Here is an 18,625-nt window from a genome sequence, read left to right on the forward strand (position 1 = left end):
GTACACATATAAGTAGTACAAAAGGGCCTTTTTTTCAGTCTTTGACCTTGCATTTTGTGCTGCATATAATGTTAAACATTCCTTCCTTGGTACTTTTTCTTCCCACCTTTGGTTTCCATGACACTGGTCTCTCATGGTTCTCTTATTGTTTGACTACTCCTTAGTCTCTTTCACTAATTTATTTCCTAATTTAATTCCTAAGTCCTTCCCTAATTGTCCCCATTTGAAAATAATTTCAAATTTTCTTACAGAATACTCTGGATTTCTTCTTTGTCCTTACCACATACATATTTGTCTAAGACTCATTCTCTCTGTTCCTTGAAAACAGAGAATATATCTTTTTCATCTTTCTAATTCCAGTGCCTTTGCACATTGTAGAATCATAGTTAATATCTGAAAAGTTGAATTGCATTTTTCTTATCTTCCCATGGTATCACATAGTGGGGGAAAAAGGCTGGAATTTAGATTCAGAGACCTAGGTTTAAATCTTAGCTCCAGTACCTACTACCTGTGTGACCTTGGGAAAGTCACTTTATCTCTGCTAACCTCAGTTTTCTCATCTGTAATAATACTTGTATTGCTTACCTCACAGAGCTGAGAAGATTAAAATTGATCCTGTGTCATTTTCTTATTAATACTACTTATAAGTAATTGATTTTGTCCTGTAATTGTTTTTGTAAGTCATGGTTCTTTGTCTCTGCACTTAGTGCAGAGTTTTTCCAGCCTGTAATAGATTAAGTTTTAAAATCCAACTTTACCTCAAGGAATTTAACTGGCCTTGGAGAATGTGTGTGAACATAAAGGGAGTTTGGGCCTAATATGTTTATGCCACCAAGCTATCCTTTAAGGATATCTGGTTTTCTGTCCAAAAGTCTGGACTGCTACCTCCCACCTGGATTCAAACAAAGAGCACTTCTTAGTCTTGTGAGGGGGGTGGAGGGGGGACAGCAGGAATCATTTCTAGGCCCCATGACCTAATTTTCCAGCCAATCATGTTGTTCACTGCACCTCAACTCTGTAGCCAGTCATGTTGTCCCTAGTTCCATAATGTCATTACCCTGCTCTGTTCTTTGTTCTGTGCTACCTAAAATCCTGTATAAAGAGAACTGTCCCCAGGCTTGGAGTCTTTGGCCATAATGGAGGCAAACCTTGGACCCATTTATTGACAGGAAGCATGTCTCTGTTAATAAATGTTATTTTGCTTAGAGATCTGCCTTTGTTTACCTTTTATTAAAATTTCAATCACAAAAGAATTGTGAGAAATTATTTTAAACTTTAAAGTATGATAGAAATTTGAATGACAATATTTCATTAAAAAGTTTTTGTCAAACCAATTTTCAGTAAATTACAGCTTATTAACAGAATCATAGCATATTAGAGCTAGAAATGTCTTCAGCAGTCATCTAGGCTAGCCATCCATCCACCCACCTCCCAAAAAAGCCTTCTGCTTTCAAGTTCAATGCTCTTTCCACACCAGATCACCCCCTTACCAGGTGCCTTACTAAGGGTCTTTTGTAAATCTAAGTGACTCCACTCAACTTTTGCCTTTCTAAAACAAAACTGTAGCCACTCATAAAAATTGTATTGCTTTCCACCTCTGTGTTATTTTTATCTTTGGGTGTCACCTGGTCCTTAAATATAATTAGCGTATCATTCTGTATTTCCTGTGATTATTTGGAACTTTTGGACCAAGATTATATTTGCCAAAACTTGAGCATAGTGACTTTTTGTTACATACCATATATTTTGGCTTTGACTAAATTTGAGTCTAGTTTCAGTGGTTTGTCTGTGTTTTATTATAGAATATTCTGAGTGTTGACCACCATTTGATCTGATACCTTTAGCCTATCCATTTCAAGACAGAATTTGGGAGTTGCAGTTCCCTTAATTATTCCTTCTGCCATCTCAGTTGTTTCTTCTAGGAATAGTTCTCATTTTTCTAATGATAATGGAAAGACCAATTTGGAACAAGGTTTCAAACTAGATGAGAAAACAGTTTAAATAATTTCTTTAATATTACATTTTTTTTTCCTGAGTTAGATTAGACTGGCATTTAAAACACTAAGAAACTAAACTCTGAATCTCATTTGGAGCTCAGCAAATCAGTAGAGTGGCTATTGCATTTTTGTGACACTTTCATAGGATCATCAATTTAGAAGTGGAAGGAACCTTAAATTTCATCTAGTCAAACCCCTTCATTTTATAGAGCCCTAGACATATTGAATAACTTGCAGGTACTAAGAGAAAAAGAGTCAGGATATGAACTTAGGTCTTCTGACTCCAGGCATAATAAATAAATACTCTTGATGTAGTGGAAAGTGTGCTGAATTTAGAGTAAAATGACCTTAGTTCAGATCCTGGCTTTTCTACATAAGCACAACCTGTGGAAGCAGGTACTAAGGTCACCTGTGTGACATTGAGCAAATCATTTAACAGTTTGATAGCTAATCTTCAACCTTGATTGTGGAAAGATAGTAGTAGGAACTCAAGGAAAAGTAGTAAATCCCACTTTTCTGTATCTTGGAGCCTAGAAGAGTAGGCTAGTTTAATTAGGACCTACCTTAGCTGCCAACTCTGCATTCCTAAAAGTCCAAGCAACATATCAGCCCTTACAAAACAACGTCAGGAACCAAATCAAGAGAACTCCCCTTTTCATTTTTGCTGTTCTAATATTAAAAGAGAACTTTCCCTAATAAGGTGGCAATATAAAGTGCCTCTCTGTAGCTTTTTCATAGATGCAGCTTTTTGATTGATAATATTGCAAGCTTCTAGATAAGAAGGGCAGTATCTGTTATCCTCTTTCATAGCACAATGTGCATATAGATACTAAATGCCATTTAATCACAGTTAAGTATACTTGTAAATAAAATACAACATTGTATTTGACTTTGAAAGCAGGTCCAGTGAGGTCCCTGTCTTTGTAGCAACTAGTTCATATATTCTAATTAAACACTAAAACTTCAATTCCTTGGTTCTAGTTATTCATAATTGAGTTTTAAAGACTAAAAATAGTAGTTATTGCAATATTCCAAACAAGCTATATTAGGCCTTGCTCTGTTGTTTCAATTAGCAGGACAGTTTGCCAGTTTATTTTAAATAAATATTATTTTAAATAAATTCTCAAAGTGATTGGCCCTGACTTTTCTTGTTTTTATTTACAGAGAAACCGTAATTAAACATTCACTGGTACATAAAGTATTCTTGGACTTTTTCACCCATGCACCTCCAAAGCTCAGATCAGTAAGTTTTTCCATTATTTCATTGTCATTTTTAGACTTACCATGTAGAGTTGAATGTTAATAAGATTGATATATTTTTATTATTCCATTTGTTTTTACTTATTTGAAGTAAAGTAATTGGGCAGGGTTAGGGAGGTGGGGAGGAAAGAGAATGAATGTTGCTCAGTATGTTGAAAGAATTAATAGTAAGTCATTAAATGGAATTCTTTTCCCTAGAAGAATGTTTTCATTTTCACCCAGGTGAGTAGTTTATGCATAGGACATAGTGACCTAGAATAGTATTCCCAATAGATTAAAAGGCATCCCAGAAGATAAATAGGCTTTATTTATTGCTTTCATAATTCACTTGACTAAACTACCTCTAGATAAAGAAATTGAAGGAATTTCAGCATTCATGTAGGTTTTTAGTTCTAGAAAAATTACTTTGGGGTCAACAGGGTAAAAAGAACACCAATAGGGAGATATTATTCAATTGAAAAGAGGTGAGGCCTCAAATATTGAGCTAATAACAAATAATGAATTTGCAGAAAAAGGTAAATTCGACAGCAGACATTATTTAGTACTTCCATAACAGTTTTCCATATTGCTTTATTAGAATTTTTTTTCTTCTGGAAACATTTAATTATCAATCGTTATTGCATATTGGGAAGAGAGGTATAGAAACTGGTTATTGACTGTATGGTGCTGATGGGGCTAGAAGGGAAGTTTGTTTAAAAATGTGTTTCACGTAGTCACTTTAACAATGAACTGTGAACCAGGAAAAGAAATACATTTGTTAGGACTTACCAGGGGATAGATTTGGTTCAAAAGGAGAATAGGCACCTTATGCTAGCTTAGAGGAGGAGATCATGACTACCTGGGCTATGTAGTTCCGGAGGTCTTGGAGTCTCTGGAAAACCTAGATACCAATCTAAGGCTATAAGGGATGTGAAGCCAATTCATAAGTTAGCCTTTTACAAATGGCTAACAAATTTACTTCACATGAATACCAATAAAGACAAAGATGATAAAGACACTTGACATCTTGGAAGAACTGGGTGCTACTAGAATCTAGCAGGGTGACAGCCAAGTACAGGAAGGCTGATTGGAAACCTGGGTGAGAAGTCTTTTCAAGGCCAGAGAAAGAACAATTGTCTTTGGAGGAAGAGGCATGGAAGACAAGGCTCCTGTCAGCCCAGAGCTAATGGTCTGGGATAAGAAGAGGAGCTAATCTTCCTAAAGCCAAAAGTCCTAGGAGAAGGCCTGTTTTGGGATTTGGGGATAGAGAAGTAGAAGCACATAGATACAAAGATGAGACTAGACTATGGTTCTGAACAGGATGCAAATAAGGAAGTGGGATGCAAATTTTAGGAGATGGAGATTTAAAAGAAGCAAGGGCCTAGTTCCAGGCTTTTCTTGACTTCTCCTTTGTTATTTTATCTCCTGTGTGATTCCCTCCAATGCTTTAGTAGTAAAACTCTTTTCAAGGAGCAGGATTGGAGAGAACCTGTATTGAGGAATGTCAGGTTCAAACAGGAGAGGTTATGAGCAGAAGCCTGGAATCATAAATAGGTGTTAGCTGGATAAATCCAGGAGACCTGTTATGTCATGATAGTGTAGAAATATGTATATAGGTATGTATAAATAAATGAAAGTTCAGTATTTAATCCTCTGAGCTTTACTTTTATTTTACTTTTCCTCATTATACAATAATCTCTGATTATTGATTCCTTATTTATATGATGATTAGTAATGTGACTAATATTTAACAATCTCTTTTCGTACCCCATATACCTATAAATGAATGTTTTTCCCCTTCAAATTAGTCAACCTTTGGAGCCTGTATATTTATCCCAACAATGCTACCATTACTCTAAGCAGGTTTGGGCCTCTTTAAGCATTCTGGCTATCATTAAATTACATTAGTAAATTTGATAAACTTTCAGGTAATGGTTCCTAATAATAAAAAAACTCTTTCCTTTATAGTTAAACTAAATTCTCATCATCCCTTATCTCATTATTGAATAGTTTTCTTAATATTTAATTTTCAGTTCCCAATTAAAATTTCTTACTGTATCTTGTGGAATCAAAAGTTATGGAATCTTAACTGGTTGAAGAGAATCTTAGATTATGTAATCCAACTATCTTGTTTCACTGATAAAGGAAATTGTTACAAAAAAGGTTACTTTGCTAATATGTGTTCAACTAAGGTAAAAAGTAGCATGTTCTGGAAAACAGTTGTCTTTTTTTTTTTTTAATAGTAAATGGCCATATACTTTAATTACAAATTCAAATAGCATAGAAATGCAAATAAATGTTTAAAGGAATGTGCTTCTATTTGGATGTGTAATCATTTTTTTTAATTTTAAGGGTTTTTTTAAGAATTATTTTAGTTTTTTTCTCAATTATATGTAAAAACAATTAACATTTATTTTTTATAATTTTTAAGTTCCAAATTCCTTCCTCCCCTCTCCCCTCTTTGAAAAGGCAAACACTTTGACATAGATTATAAATGTCATGCAAATTTCCATATTAACCATGTTACAAGAGAAAACAGACAAAAAACAAGAAAGATAAAGTTTAAAAAATATGCTTTGGTCTGCATTCAGACTTCATCAGTTCTTTCTCTAGAAGTGGATGGCGTTTTTCACCATTAAGTTTTTTGGAATTTTCTTTTATCATTTTATTGCTGAGAATAGCTTAAGTCATTTATAGTTGATTATCGTACAATACTGCTTTTACTGTTTATAGTGATCTCATGGATGTCTTCCCAGGTCTTTCTGAAACCGTCCTGCTCATCATTTCTTATAGCACAATAGTATTCCATCATAGTCGTCTACCACAACATGTTTAGCCTATGCCAATTGATGGACATTCCTTCAATTTCCAATTCTTTTCTTCAACAGAAAGAGCTACTATGAGTATTTTTCTGCATATAGGTCTTTTTCTTTTTTCTTTGGTCTCTTTGGGATATAGACCTACTAGTGGTATTGCTGGGTCAAAGGTCACAGTTTTATAGCCCTCTGGGCATAGTTCCAGATTGCCCTCCAAAGTGGTTGGAGCAGTTCATAACTCCACCAAGAATGCATAAGTGTCCCAGTTTTTCCACATCCCTTCCAACTTTGTCATTTTCCTTTTCTGTCATATTAGCCAATCTGATAGGTATGAGGTAGTACCTTAGACTTGTTCGTTGTCTTTTTTTTTGCTTTTTGGAGGGCATGTGGGGTTAAGTGACTTGTCCAAGGTCACATGGCTAGTTTTTGTGTTAAGTATCTGAGGCTGGATTTCAACTCAGATCCTCCTGACTCCAGGGCCGGTGCTCTATTCACTGCGCCACTAGCCGTCCCCATTGTCTTTTTTTTAAAAGAAGAAATACATATCATTAAAAACATAAGTAGTTAATAGTTTCTGCCACCATATTCTTACGTAGAATTTGTTTCAAAAGAATTCAGTTTGCCATATGACAAAATGCTCTGAATCACTAACAGAAAAATGTTAATTATCCAAGGTTCTACTTCAGTTACCACATTAGCAAAGTTGATCCCCCCCCCCGAAAAAAAAACAAGGAAAATAACAAATATTGAAAGGGCTTCAGGGAAGTGGACACCATAGTGCATTGTTGATGGAGCTGTGATTGGTATAGTTTTATTCTATTCTATAAGTATTTTGGAACTATGCCCAAAAAGTTAATAAATTGCAAATTTACTTTGACCCACTGATACCACTATGAAACCTGTATCCCAAAGAGATCAATGAAAGAGGAAAAGAACCCATGTGGAAAAAAAATTATTATATCAAGTCTCTTTTAGAAGCAAAGAACTGGAAGCTAAGGGGTTGCCTATCAGTTGAGGAATGACTGAACAAATTATAATATACTTGTGCCATAAGAAATGATGAAGATAGGAGGGTTTCAGGGAAAGAGTCCAGTTTTGAACATGATGAGATGTCTCTGGGACATTGTTTGAAATGTCCAATAGTCAATTGGTTATTCAGGACTGAAGCTAAAGAGTCCTGGGTCCAGGGATATCAATCTGAGAGTGATCCATTCCTAACGCCATTTCTATTCAAAAAAATAATTAACATTCAAATCAAGAAGTAATCATTCATGGAAGTCAGAAAAGGCTTTGTGCAGGAGCAAAATAATTTTCTTTTTTTATTCCCTAGGCAATGATTGAAGCAATCAGAGAAGCTGTGATATACCTTGCACATACACATGATGGAGCTAGAGTAGCCATGTACTGTCTGTGGCATGGCACACCAAAGGTATGCTGTACAAACTCAGCAACCAAGGGGGCAAGAATAACACATCCATTAAGTTGTCACCAGATTTCTTTGTCTCTTACTTAGATTTAAAATCTCCTTTAAACTTTGTCCTAATGTACATTGATAGCATTTCTCTTTTGAAAGTCCCCTTTTGTTTTCATATGGATTCTCCACAGTTTGATACGATATTTTAATTTAAATGTTTTATGGAGGTTGTTATTCAATGAAGCCAGCTCTGTGTTTGATGTAACTCTACAATATAAAGGAATTATTTTTTGCCATGCTACTCCATTCTGGTCAGCTTTACTGGGACATGGTATAAGTTCTTAACCATTTTTATAAATCAGGAAAGAGCTCATTTATTTGGGAAGACATGATGAAAAGCAAAATATTTGGTGATTAGCCATATAATTATTTGGGGCAAGGGGTAAGAAATTAGACAATTGTAATACCTATATTCATTATTTTAGAGATCAGTAAAAGTGAATAGACATCATCTTGTTTTGATTCAAAGGAGCACTACATTTAGGAGAAAATTGCAGATTTGTTCCTTCAAATAGATATATTGAGTGGCTGATATCTTAAGCATTGTGGGGAGTATGAATAAAATTCTTATTGATATTAGAGTGTAGTGGAGAAAATATTCAGAATAACTGATTTAAAGTGGCAATTAAATTATCAGAATTTTTATAGTCATAAAATATCAAAAATGGTCTGTATGCTATAGGTTTATAATAGTTTTGTCTTCCAATTCACAAATTAAAAAGTATGATCTAAAATTTAACATTTTAAATTTTGAAGCAAATAAACTCAGTCACTTGGTATTATATTTAGTGATCAAATCTATTAGAAACAATGTTTTTGTTCATGATACTAAACTGTTTGAAGGACAGTTGCCCAATGAAGATGTCTCTCCATCAACTAAGTGGCCTAGTTTAATAAAAGAAGTTTGGTTCATATATACTTTTATGAAAGTACTTCAAGAAAATTATAGAAAATAACTTTCCACACTTAGCATTAAAGTTGTGAGTCAAGAACATCATGTTTCCAATAGAAAGGAGAAAAAATTCAAAGGTATAATTTGTGCTATTAGAGCATAACAGTTAGTTTTGTATAGCTTCAAGGACTCCTAGGATGAGATATACTGCAAATACAATGTAACTTTATGAAAACAGAATTTTGTCCATTCATATCTTTAAAAATATTTTCTCCTTGTCTTATAATGCATATTATTTACATTATGCTATAGTGTTTTGATCAGTAACTGAAATCTTTTAGAATGTAGTGGCCTAGTAACTTTAAATCTTATGCATTTTTAATTCTAATTATCCATAAATTTTGGACCCAGTATTTTACTTCACCATTGTATTTTACCTGTATTATTCCAGAGAATTTTGCCACCTTTTGGGTTTGTTCTTAGATATGTGACTCTAGCCATTAAGTTTGATCTATTTGCCTAAAGCTCTTTTACATCCAAAGTAGCATTCCAATTCCTAGTCTCATAATCTCTGAACTAAAAATAACCTGAAGGAAGGGGTTGAAGTACATAGGAGTAGAATAGTTAAAGTAATGCTAGGTCATACTAGATATTGATAGCCATTCTTCATCACTTAGAACTAATAAGCCATAGACTAAAAGAGAACCAATAATTTGACCAGTAGACTGTGGAAAGAAGCCTTGTATTTGTCTCCTTTTATCTAAATTTAGACCATTGCACTCAATTCAGAGTTATTTCTAGTTCTTAGAAGCTGAAACATTTTGGCCAGCTCCAAAAATGGTTTTATAATTGCTTGGATGTATTGGAACCCCTGTCCATCTTTTTTTTCCCGTTTCCAAATTTTAGAAAAACTTTAAAGATTGTCTCATAGATGGTAACTGGCAGCCCTGCCTCATCTTATTATGAATTTTAACTTTATTGTTCTGGATCTAAATGTGTCTGACTGCAAGATCCAAATGTAGAGGTATCATTTATATTTGTTATATGAGTATTTAGATGAATATACTATGAGAAATCAGCAAATGAGAATATAATAATGTACACTGGGAAAAAAACTGTTTTATTAAATTAGATTCACTGAAGGATTTTTCTTTTTATAGGACAGAAAAGTTATTATTAAAACAATGAAGACTTACATTGAAAAAGTAGCCAACGTAAGTAAAATAAAACTTTAAATTCATTTCTGATTACAGCAGATTAAGAGAGATTGTTTTTTACGGCATTTGCCTAAAATAAATCCCACTTATGATAACGAAACTACATTTCTGCTCGGAAAACTACTTGTCCTGAACTCATAGATTTACTGAGTGTAAGTAGTTTGTGTCTGCACAAACATGTGTATGTGTGCACACATAATTTGGGGTATGTAGTTGATTTCAAGAAATAATTTATAATTTTATGATCTGAATCTTATTTCAGCATTTTTTGGGGGAAGGGTTTATGTAAATTGCCTTTAACAATCAACTAACAGGGAGAGGAAGCAAATATTTGTTAAATGTCTACTATGTAGTAGACATTATGCTAAGTGCTTTACAAATGACCAATGGTCTCAGTTAGAAATATGATAAATTTACTGTGATAGATGATATAAATACTTTGTGTTAGAAATGATGTCTGAGCTTCCATTATGTTGTTTTTTGTTACCTGTAGAGTCTACACAAATGCTTTTGGGATAATCTGCCCAAACTGGGTTTTATGGCAAGCTTTCTCCATTTTTTACTGTTTTGTGAGACAATGCTATTCATAATCCTTTACCATCCTTCTCTTGTAATTCTATTGGTGTAGCTACTGATGAAGAAACACCTTTTACCCTTGCCAATTGACACTCAATTTAAATTTCCCTGGGACTTTATACAAAGTCACTTAGCTAATATGTGTGAGAGGTGATAAATGAACCAAGTTCTGATTCATAGGGTAACCCCTATCCACTATGCTGTCTTTGTTCTCCAAAACATTTTGCAAATGAGTTTATATTTTAAATTAGTGTTGACCTCTGCTACCATGTTGGCAAGGCTGTTAAATAGTCTTTGCCCTTTTTGACTGACTTGTTACAGTAATTGCTTTATGTTAGTTAAACTACTAGAAGGTTGATCATCTGATTCAATGTCTTAGCACTTTCCCATTTTTTATTATCAATATTTTTATTTTTTATCATCAATATATATTTTAATATATCGGTGTGGAGCTGTTGCTTAACATTTGTTATTTTTATCTTCTCAATTTGGTGTTTTCATCTCAACTTTCCTGTCTGATAAGATGTTTTGTTTTTTATAATGGTATTTAGTGCTCATTGTATGTAACATTATGAATCTCCTTCTCAGTTGAATAGCTATGCCAGGGGTTGGAGTGCAAAAATAGAAAAGGGGGTAATCCCTGCTTTCAAGGAGTTCACATTCTGTTGGGGGATATAGCATGTACAGAAATAAATTTATGGTAATTTGAGGAGGAGAAAAAGCTCGCTGAGGAATTCAAAGGCTTCATAGAGGAGGTAACATCTAAACTGACCCTCAAAGGGAATAAGAATTCATAGAAGCAGAAGAGAGAAGTAATTCAAGGATTGGGAAGCAGCCTTTATGAAAACATGAAATTAGGAAACAGAATCTGAGGTTTAGGGAATCATTTTGATGGAATGTAGAACACATTAAGAGGACTGCTATAAAATATCTGAAAAAGTGAGTTTGGGGTCAAATTTTGGAGGACTTTATGTGCTATGCTGAGAAATTTACATTTTATCTAAAAGACAGTAGGGACAATGGAAGGTTTTTGAGCAAAGAAGTCATGTGGGCTGACCTGTATCTCTCTTGAAGAAAGTATTATTTGTAGATAGATATGAGGCAATTGTATAGCATCACTTTTGGCATCTCTGGTTTCTTACTAAAAGTGGCAGCTGGTAGTACAATGGATAGAGCACCAGGTCTACAATTAGGAAGACCTGAGTTTAAATCTGGCCTCAGTCACTTATTAGCTGTGACCCTGGGCAACTTACTTAACCTGTTTGCCTCCATTTCGTCATCTATAAAATGGGAATAATAATAACACCTACCTCCCAGACTTGTGAGGATGAGACGAGATAATGATTATAAAGCACTTAGCACAGTGCGTTACACATATAGGCTATATAAATGTTAGCTATCATCATCATGATTATTACTTCCAAAAACATTTTACAAACTTTTAAAAACCCTATTTCCCCTATCCTCAGCTTCCTATTGAAATCGTTGAGTGTCAATATACTTTGCCTTCATGTAGACATACTCACATACATATGTTTACAGTACATGCACATATAGTTTTGAGAATCTTAGACGGTGTCAACTGCTACTCCCAAATGGGAAACTGAAGACTATTAGTGTTAACTGGGAGCAGAGCCTAGGTCTCATAACACCCTTTTTCAATGTTCTTTTCACTGCTCCATTCTGAAAAAGTTCACATTTTTATATAACACAACCCTGTGTAACTTAGCAATGATTGATGTTTATGTGTTGTGTTGTAGTTTATTAAAATTAGGATTACTTGACTATTGAGATGAATGAATAGAAGTGACAATTTATTATAATAATTCTGTGTATAAATAAAAAATAACAGGAGGGAATTTTGAAAAGGACTTTTATCTAAAACTTGTGATGTTTGATTGTATAAGATACATTATCCTAAGATGAAAATTTTGTTGTTGTTCTAAGAAATATGTTACAGGATTGGGTAGTTTACATATATATTCATATATATGTATACACACATATATATACATATATTCACATTTATAAAATTATGTTACCCACAACAACCACTACATAATGATGAAGAGGATTTTTAGTACTGCTTCATGTATTAGAAATCACCTTCACTTTGGTCAGGGTCTTAGTCTATGCCATTTATCTTGGAAGTTAATGGTAAACCCATTGCAGGATGAATCCTTTAAGAGTTTATTTGACTTTTCAAAACAGTTTGCAATTTCATACTTAATTTATCATCAGGAAAAGCATTTCATGTAAGTTTTTTGTATTAAGCGCCAAAACTTATCTGTTTTTGCCATTTTGAACAGAAATGTTTCCAAGATGTATCTGTCACACTTCTCAGCCTTCCTAAATAAAGGGTATAATATCCTCATTTTACTGACCCAGAATCATTATGAGCATTAGCTATAATTTTATGTTGAAAAACACAGTATTGTTGCCTTCAAGTGTTATTAAGGAACATAGCTATTTACTTCTACAATATATGGACCAAAACCATTCTGCACTTATCTCTGCTTTTTAGAGGTCTTCTGTCTCCATGGTTATTTTTATTGACTATCATTTCTCTATGGTATCAATTTGCCCCCTTTCTACTTGCTCATTTATTGTGGGCTAGCACATCAGACAACCAACTTTATTAGAATATTCTATAAGAGTAAATGGTTTATGATTGTTTGTAAACCTGAATATTGGAGATCAGGGAGGAAATATGAGGAGAGATTGTCCTTATTAGTAGCCATCTCCCAAGGCTCCCCTGTGGTCCAGGACCTTACATATGGACAGGAAATATTTTCAAAGCAGATCATGACTCTTGAACTGTGTGTTCTTCATGTGCCAAATGTAAAGTTAGGAGATCCAGCCTGTGTGAGTCTTGGGATAACCATCACCTACAAGAAGGTAAGACTAGGATTGAGATTGGATGGGGAACTCACTATGGAGAAGGATATTTCAGCAGATCATTAGCAAAGAGAGGTTCTAGGCATGAATCAAAGTTTTCAAAACAATGAAGATTCCATATCAAAGAGCATGAGTCATCTATTACAGTTTGGAGGATTTTTGATGATAACCTGTGTCTGTCCTTTGAGAACCAGCATAAATACCTTCAGGGACTCATCACCAGGTTGACTGAAGGAAAGTTGAGTTTTTAGCGTAGCAGTCCATGAAGACCATTTATGGAACATAGTGAAAAATTTTGAATTAGACTTCTGGGAGCCAAAATGGTGGAGTAAGCACTAAATTACCGTAAATCTCCTAAATTTACCTCCAAACAACCATAAAATAGTACCCCAAAACAAATCCTAGAACAGAAGAACTAGCAAAAAGATGGGGGTAAAACAGTCTTTTAACCCAAGAGACTTAGAAGATCAACAAGAAAGGTCTGTCTCACTCATGTAAAAGGGAAACACAGTCCAGGAAAGGAAGCATCCCAGCAAGCCCTGCCTCAGCAAACCAGTGGGAAATACAGAAACCCTTTGTGATGGGGCAGACCTTTCCCCTTCCCCTCCCCCCCATGCCCCATCTACCTCAGCATAGCCAGGGGAATAGACAGAGAACCAAGAACTTCCACATACTTCAGCATAACCCTGGGCAAACAGGCAGCCTCCAGTGGCCAGATACCAGCACTAGAACCCCAGCTCAGCACCAGGTAAGTTGCCAGACCTCCTACAGCCTCCAGTAGCACCAACCAACCTGCAGCCCTTGGCATGAGAAACCCGAGACAATGCCCCTTCCACCATGAGAGCAGAGCTCAAATTTAAAAGAAAGAAAAAAAGGCCAGAAATCTGACCATAAAAAGATATGGTGAAAGGAAAGATCAAACTCAGAAGAGGAAAATGATGTCAAAACACCTATGGGCAAACCCCCCCCCCCCCAAAAAAAAAAAAAAAAAAAAGAAAACAAAAGAAAAAAACAAACACAAAAACAAAAAAAAAAAAAAAAACCCAAAAGGAAAACCCCCCCCCCCCCAAAAAAAAAAAATGGAAAGTGGTCTCCAGCCCAGAAAGAAAGAGGAAGAGCTCAAAAAGGAGCTTTAAAAGTCATATAAGATGGGCGGCCAGGTAGCACAGCAAGTAAGAGCACCGGCCCTAGTGTCGGGATGACCTGGGGATCAAATCCAGGCTCAGATACTTAGCACCACACCCAGAAATTACTGGCTGTGTAACCTTGAGCAAGTTACTTAACCCCAATTGCTTTAAAAAAAAAAAAGTCATATAAGAGAGGTAGAAGAATAGTTGGGTTGAAAGAACTAAGAGTGATGCAAGAGAATTATGAAAAAAGAATCAGCAGCTGGAACATGGTTTTGTGATTTATGCCACTTGAGAATTTGTTTTAAGGTATTATTTAAAGTTGTTAAGAGCAATTTTGGAGAGAATATAGGCATATCCCTCCCTACCTTTTCTCTGGAAGACAAGAGAAGACAAGTTTTCAGTCTCATTTCTTTTTTTTTTCTTTTTGGAGGGCAATTGGGGTTACATGACTTGCTTAAAGTCACATGGCTAGTAAGTGTGTCAAGTGTCTGAGGCCACATTTGAACTCAGGTCCTCCTGACTCCAGGGCCGGTGCTCTGTTCACTGTGCCACCTAGCCGCCCCCAGTCTCATTTCTTTAGAATCATGCTTCATACATAATTCAGAGAACTTTGTAGTTAATAGATGGCAGTGTCACTACTGGAATAGTCCTTTTTATAGTTTACTAAATGAAAGATGTTTAACAGAATGCTACAATGAAAAATGCACAGAATTAGGAGTTAGAACATCTCAGTTTAAATCCATGCCCTGCTACTTTCTGCCCATGTTACCTTCAGCAATTCACTTCTTCTGTGAACCTCAGTTCCCATCTGCAAGGTGAGGGAGTAACTGGATTAGATGACTTCTAGGGTCAAGCTCTAAGTCTGTGGTCTTATTAGCATCACCAGGAAAAAGTAATTATTCAGGTTTGGTCATTCATTTGATCCATCTTAACCTATGAGGTTATCATCACTAATGACTAATGTACTAATCAATGGACTAAGGGAAAAATACATTTTCAACCTTTATTAATTTTTCATTTTTACAGGGTGAATATTCTCATTTAGTTTTGCTGGCAGCCTTTGATTGTGTTGATGATACTAAGCTTATGAAACAAATAGTTATGTCGGTAAGTAATAGCTCCATAAATTTTCTTAAGTTTATTTTCTAAATTGACAAAAATCCCCCAAAATGCATATTTCCATATACTGAGTAGAACACAAGAGAGGTTTACATATAAAATCACAGCTCTCTTCCATATAGCTTCTCTTTCTTTTCACGTATATAATTGAAAAATGTTTTTAATGACTCTTTTCCCCATTTTTGGCATCACTATTGCTAACCTTTCCTTCCTCCCTACTTTAAAAAAAAAACTTGTCAGCATTTGCGTATTATTTGACTACAGATCCATATATAGTTTTAAATTCTGAATTTAACAAACACCAAATAAAAGCATGTTCACATACAGAGCAGAACAGAACAATTGTACATGAAACTGGATCTTTTTTTGTATTTAAATAAGCTTCATTATATCAGCAATATTTACTAAATATGGTGGGAAAAATAAGAGTACAGTAAATGATATTTTTTTTTAAAGAAAACCTGCCTTCTCAGTGAAGAATAAAATGCTTTAGAAAACATTGAATATTGGAGGATTTTCTTTCTATCCTTGAAGACATCATATAATTTACTTTTGAGTAAGATGCAGAGGAAGATTTCCTTTGCTTCTGATGATTACTGTTAACTAACTAGAAAACAGACTTTTAATCTTGATTGAGGAAGAGGTAAATGTCATTTCTTGTCGTTGGTAATTGAGTGTTGGTGACATATGACTAAAGTTTTCCTACCTTTTAAGTTTTTTCCCCCTGCTATAAACAGGCTTGGTTTTTATGACAAACATCCTAATTTTACAAACTTTTATCCCCTCATTATTTTGGTAAGAATTTTTTAATAATAGCCCCCTTGCATGTATCTCACTAACCTAGATCTGGGAAAAGTTATTCTCCACTGCCTGTTCTTACATTTATATGCAGCTACAAATTAACAACATCTTATCAATAGTCTTTAGCATGTAGTATCCTTAATAAATGTAACTTAAGTAAACAGTGATCATGGTGAGTGAAGATTATTCTTTGAATTTAGTATAAAATCCTTTATGTTTTTCAGTAAACTGCAAGTGAGTTGATCTGTAGTGTTCTTTACATAAGAGATAGCTAGGGAATCCTGGCTTTGTTTTAGCTATTTATTTAGGATTTAGGGAGAAAGGCCCAAGAGACATAGCTATTTAATGAGGAAATACACTTATGCTTACTTTCCTTCACTGTTAAAATCACAAGCTCAATTATATATTCAGAACATAAACAAATTGATTGTAATTTGATTTGATTGTTCATGTATTCTTATAGGAAATCATCAATTCCCTGCCAGACATAGTGAACAATAAATATGGAAGGAAAGTTCTTTTATATTTACTAAGCCCTAGAGATCCTGCACACCTTGTACCTGAAATCATTGAGGTTCTACAGAAGGGTGATGGAAATGCACATAGGTAATTTGGGTAACATTTTCTATATTTCTTTGTCTTAAATTTATTTACTTTTAGTTTACAACATTCAGTTCCACAAGTTTTTGAGTTCCAAATTTTCTCCCAAACCCTCTCCCCCCATGGTAGCATGCAACCTAATATAGGTTCTACATATATCTTCATATTAAATATTAGTCAAGTTGTAAAGAAGAATTATAACCAATGGAATGAACAATGAAAAAGAAGAAACAAAATAAAACAAAAAAGAGGGAGAGAGCAAATAGTTTGCTTCAATCTGCATTCAGACTCTCTAATTCTTTCTCTGGCTATGGATAGCCTTTTGGAGTTGCCTTAGAACCTTGCATTGCTGAGAAGAGCCCAGTCTATCAAAGTTAGTCATCACAGATACAATGTGTCTTTAATTGTATACAATGTTCTCCTGGTTCTGCTCCCTTCACTGGGCATTATATAAAGTCTCTCCAGGTTATTATGAAGTCTGTCTGCTCCTCTTTTCTTATAGCACAATAGTATTCCTTTATGTTCACATAGCACAATTTGTTTAGCCATTCCCCAATTGATGGGCATCCCCTTGATTTCCAATTCTTTGCCACCACAAAAAGAGCTGCTTTAAATATTTTTGTACATGTGGATAGTCCTCCCACTTACATGATCTCTTTGGGATACAACCCTAGAAGTGGTGTTACTGGGTCAAAGGTTATGCAAATGTTTATAGCTCTTTGGGCATAGTTCCAAATTGCTCTCCAGAATGGATGGATCATATTACAGTTCCACCAACAATACATTAATGTTCCAATTTTCCCACATCTTCTTCAGCATTGATCATTTTCCTGTTTTGTCATGTTAGCCAATATGACTGGTGAGATGTGGGATGTGAGATGTGAAAACTTCAGAGTTGTTTTGATTTGCATTTCTCTAAACAATAGTGATTCAGAGCATTTTTTCATGTGCTTATAGATATTTTTAATTTCTTTCTTGAAAACTGCCTGTTCATATCCTTTGACCATTTATCAGTTGGGGAATAACTTATATTATAAATTTGACTCAATTCTCTGTATATTTTAGAAATGAGGCCTTTATCAGAGACACTGGTTGTAAAACTTCCTTCCCAATTTTCTGCTTCCCTCCTAATCTTGGTTACATTGGCTTTGTACAAAAACTTTTCAATTTAATGTGATCAAAATTATCCATTTTGCATTTTGTAATGCTCTCTATCTCTTGTTTGGTCATAAATTCTTCCCTTCTCCATAAATCTGACAGGTAAACTATTCCTTGCTCTCCCAGATTGCTTATAATATCAGCCTTTGTATCTAAATCATAAACCCATTTTGACTTTATTTTGGTATACGGCATAGGATATTGGTCTGTGCCCAGTTTCTGCCTTACTATTTTCTAGTTTTCCCAGCAGTTTTTGTCAAATAGTGTGTTCTTATCCCAGAAACTGGAGTCTTTGGGTTTATCAAACAGTAGGTTATTATAGTCATTGACCGCTGTGTTTTGTGTACCTAATCTGTTCCACTGATCCACTACTCTGTTTCTCAGCCAGTACCAAGTAGTTTTGATAACTGCTGCTTTATAATACATTTTAAAATCTGACATGGATAGGCCACCTTCCCTAGCCTTTCTTTTCATTAATTCCCTTGATATTCTGGACCTTTTGTTCTTCCAGATGGATTTGTTATTATTTTTTCTAGTTCTATAAAATAATGTTTTGGTAGTTTGATTGGTATGACACTAAATAGGTAAATTAATTTAGGTAAAATTTTTATTTTTATTATATTAGCTTGACCTAACCACAGGCAACTGATGTTTTTCCAGTTATTTAGATAAGACTGTATTTGTGTGAAAAGTTTTTTGTAGGGGCGG

The 18,625-nt window shown here is 34.6% G+C and overlaps 1 protein-coding gene across 1 annotated transcript in view; it reads left to right on the plus strand.

The window, feature by feature from the left end:
• PUM3 (pumilio RNA binding family member 3) overlaps positions 1-18,625 on the plus strand; it is a 44,386-nt gene that overhangs the window by 16,182 nt on the left and 9,579 nt on the right. Inside the window, exons 10-14 of the mRNA XM_069090798.1 lie at positions 3,162-3,240; positions 7,383-7,481; positions 9,579-9,632; positions 15,266-15,346; positions 16,623-16,765. Of these exons, the coding sequence (XP_068946899.1) occupies positions 3,162-3,240; positions 7,383-7,481; positions 9,579-9,632; positions 15,266-15,346; positions 16,623-16,765 (456 nt within the window). The remainder of the gene's footprint in view (positions 1-3,161; positions 3,241-7,382; positions 7,482-9,578; positions 9,633-15,265; positions 15,347-16,622; positions 16,766-18,625) is intronic.

This window comes from Petaurus breviceps, unplaced genomic scaffold, assembly GCF_028583685.1.
Source record: "Petaurus breviceps papuanus isolate PSGF00001 unplaced genomic scaffold, PetGlider_PUasm1.0 187, whole genome shotgun sequence".
Classification (NCBI taxonomy): domain Eukaryota; kingdom Metazoa; phylum Chordata; class Mammalia; order Diprotodontia; family Petauridae; genus Petaurus; species Petaurus breviceps.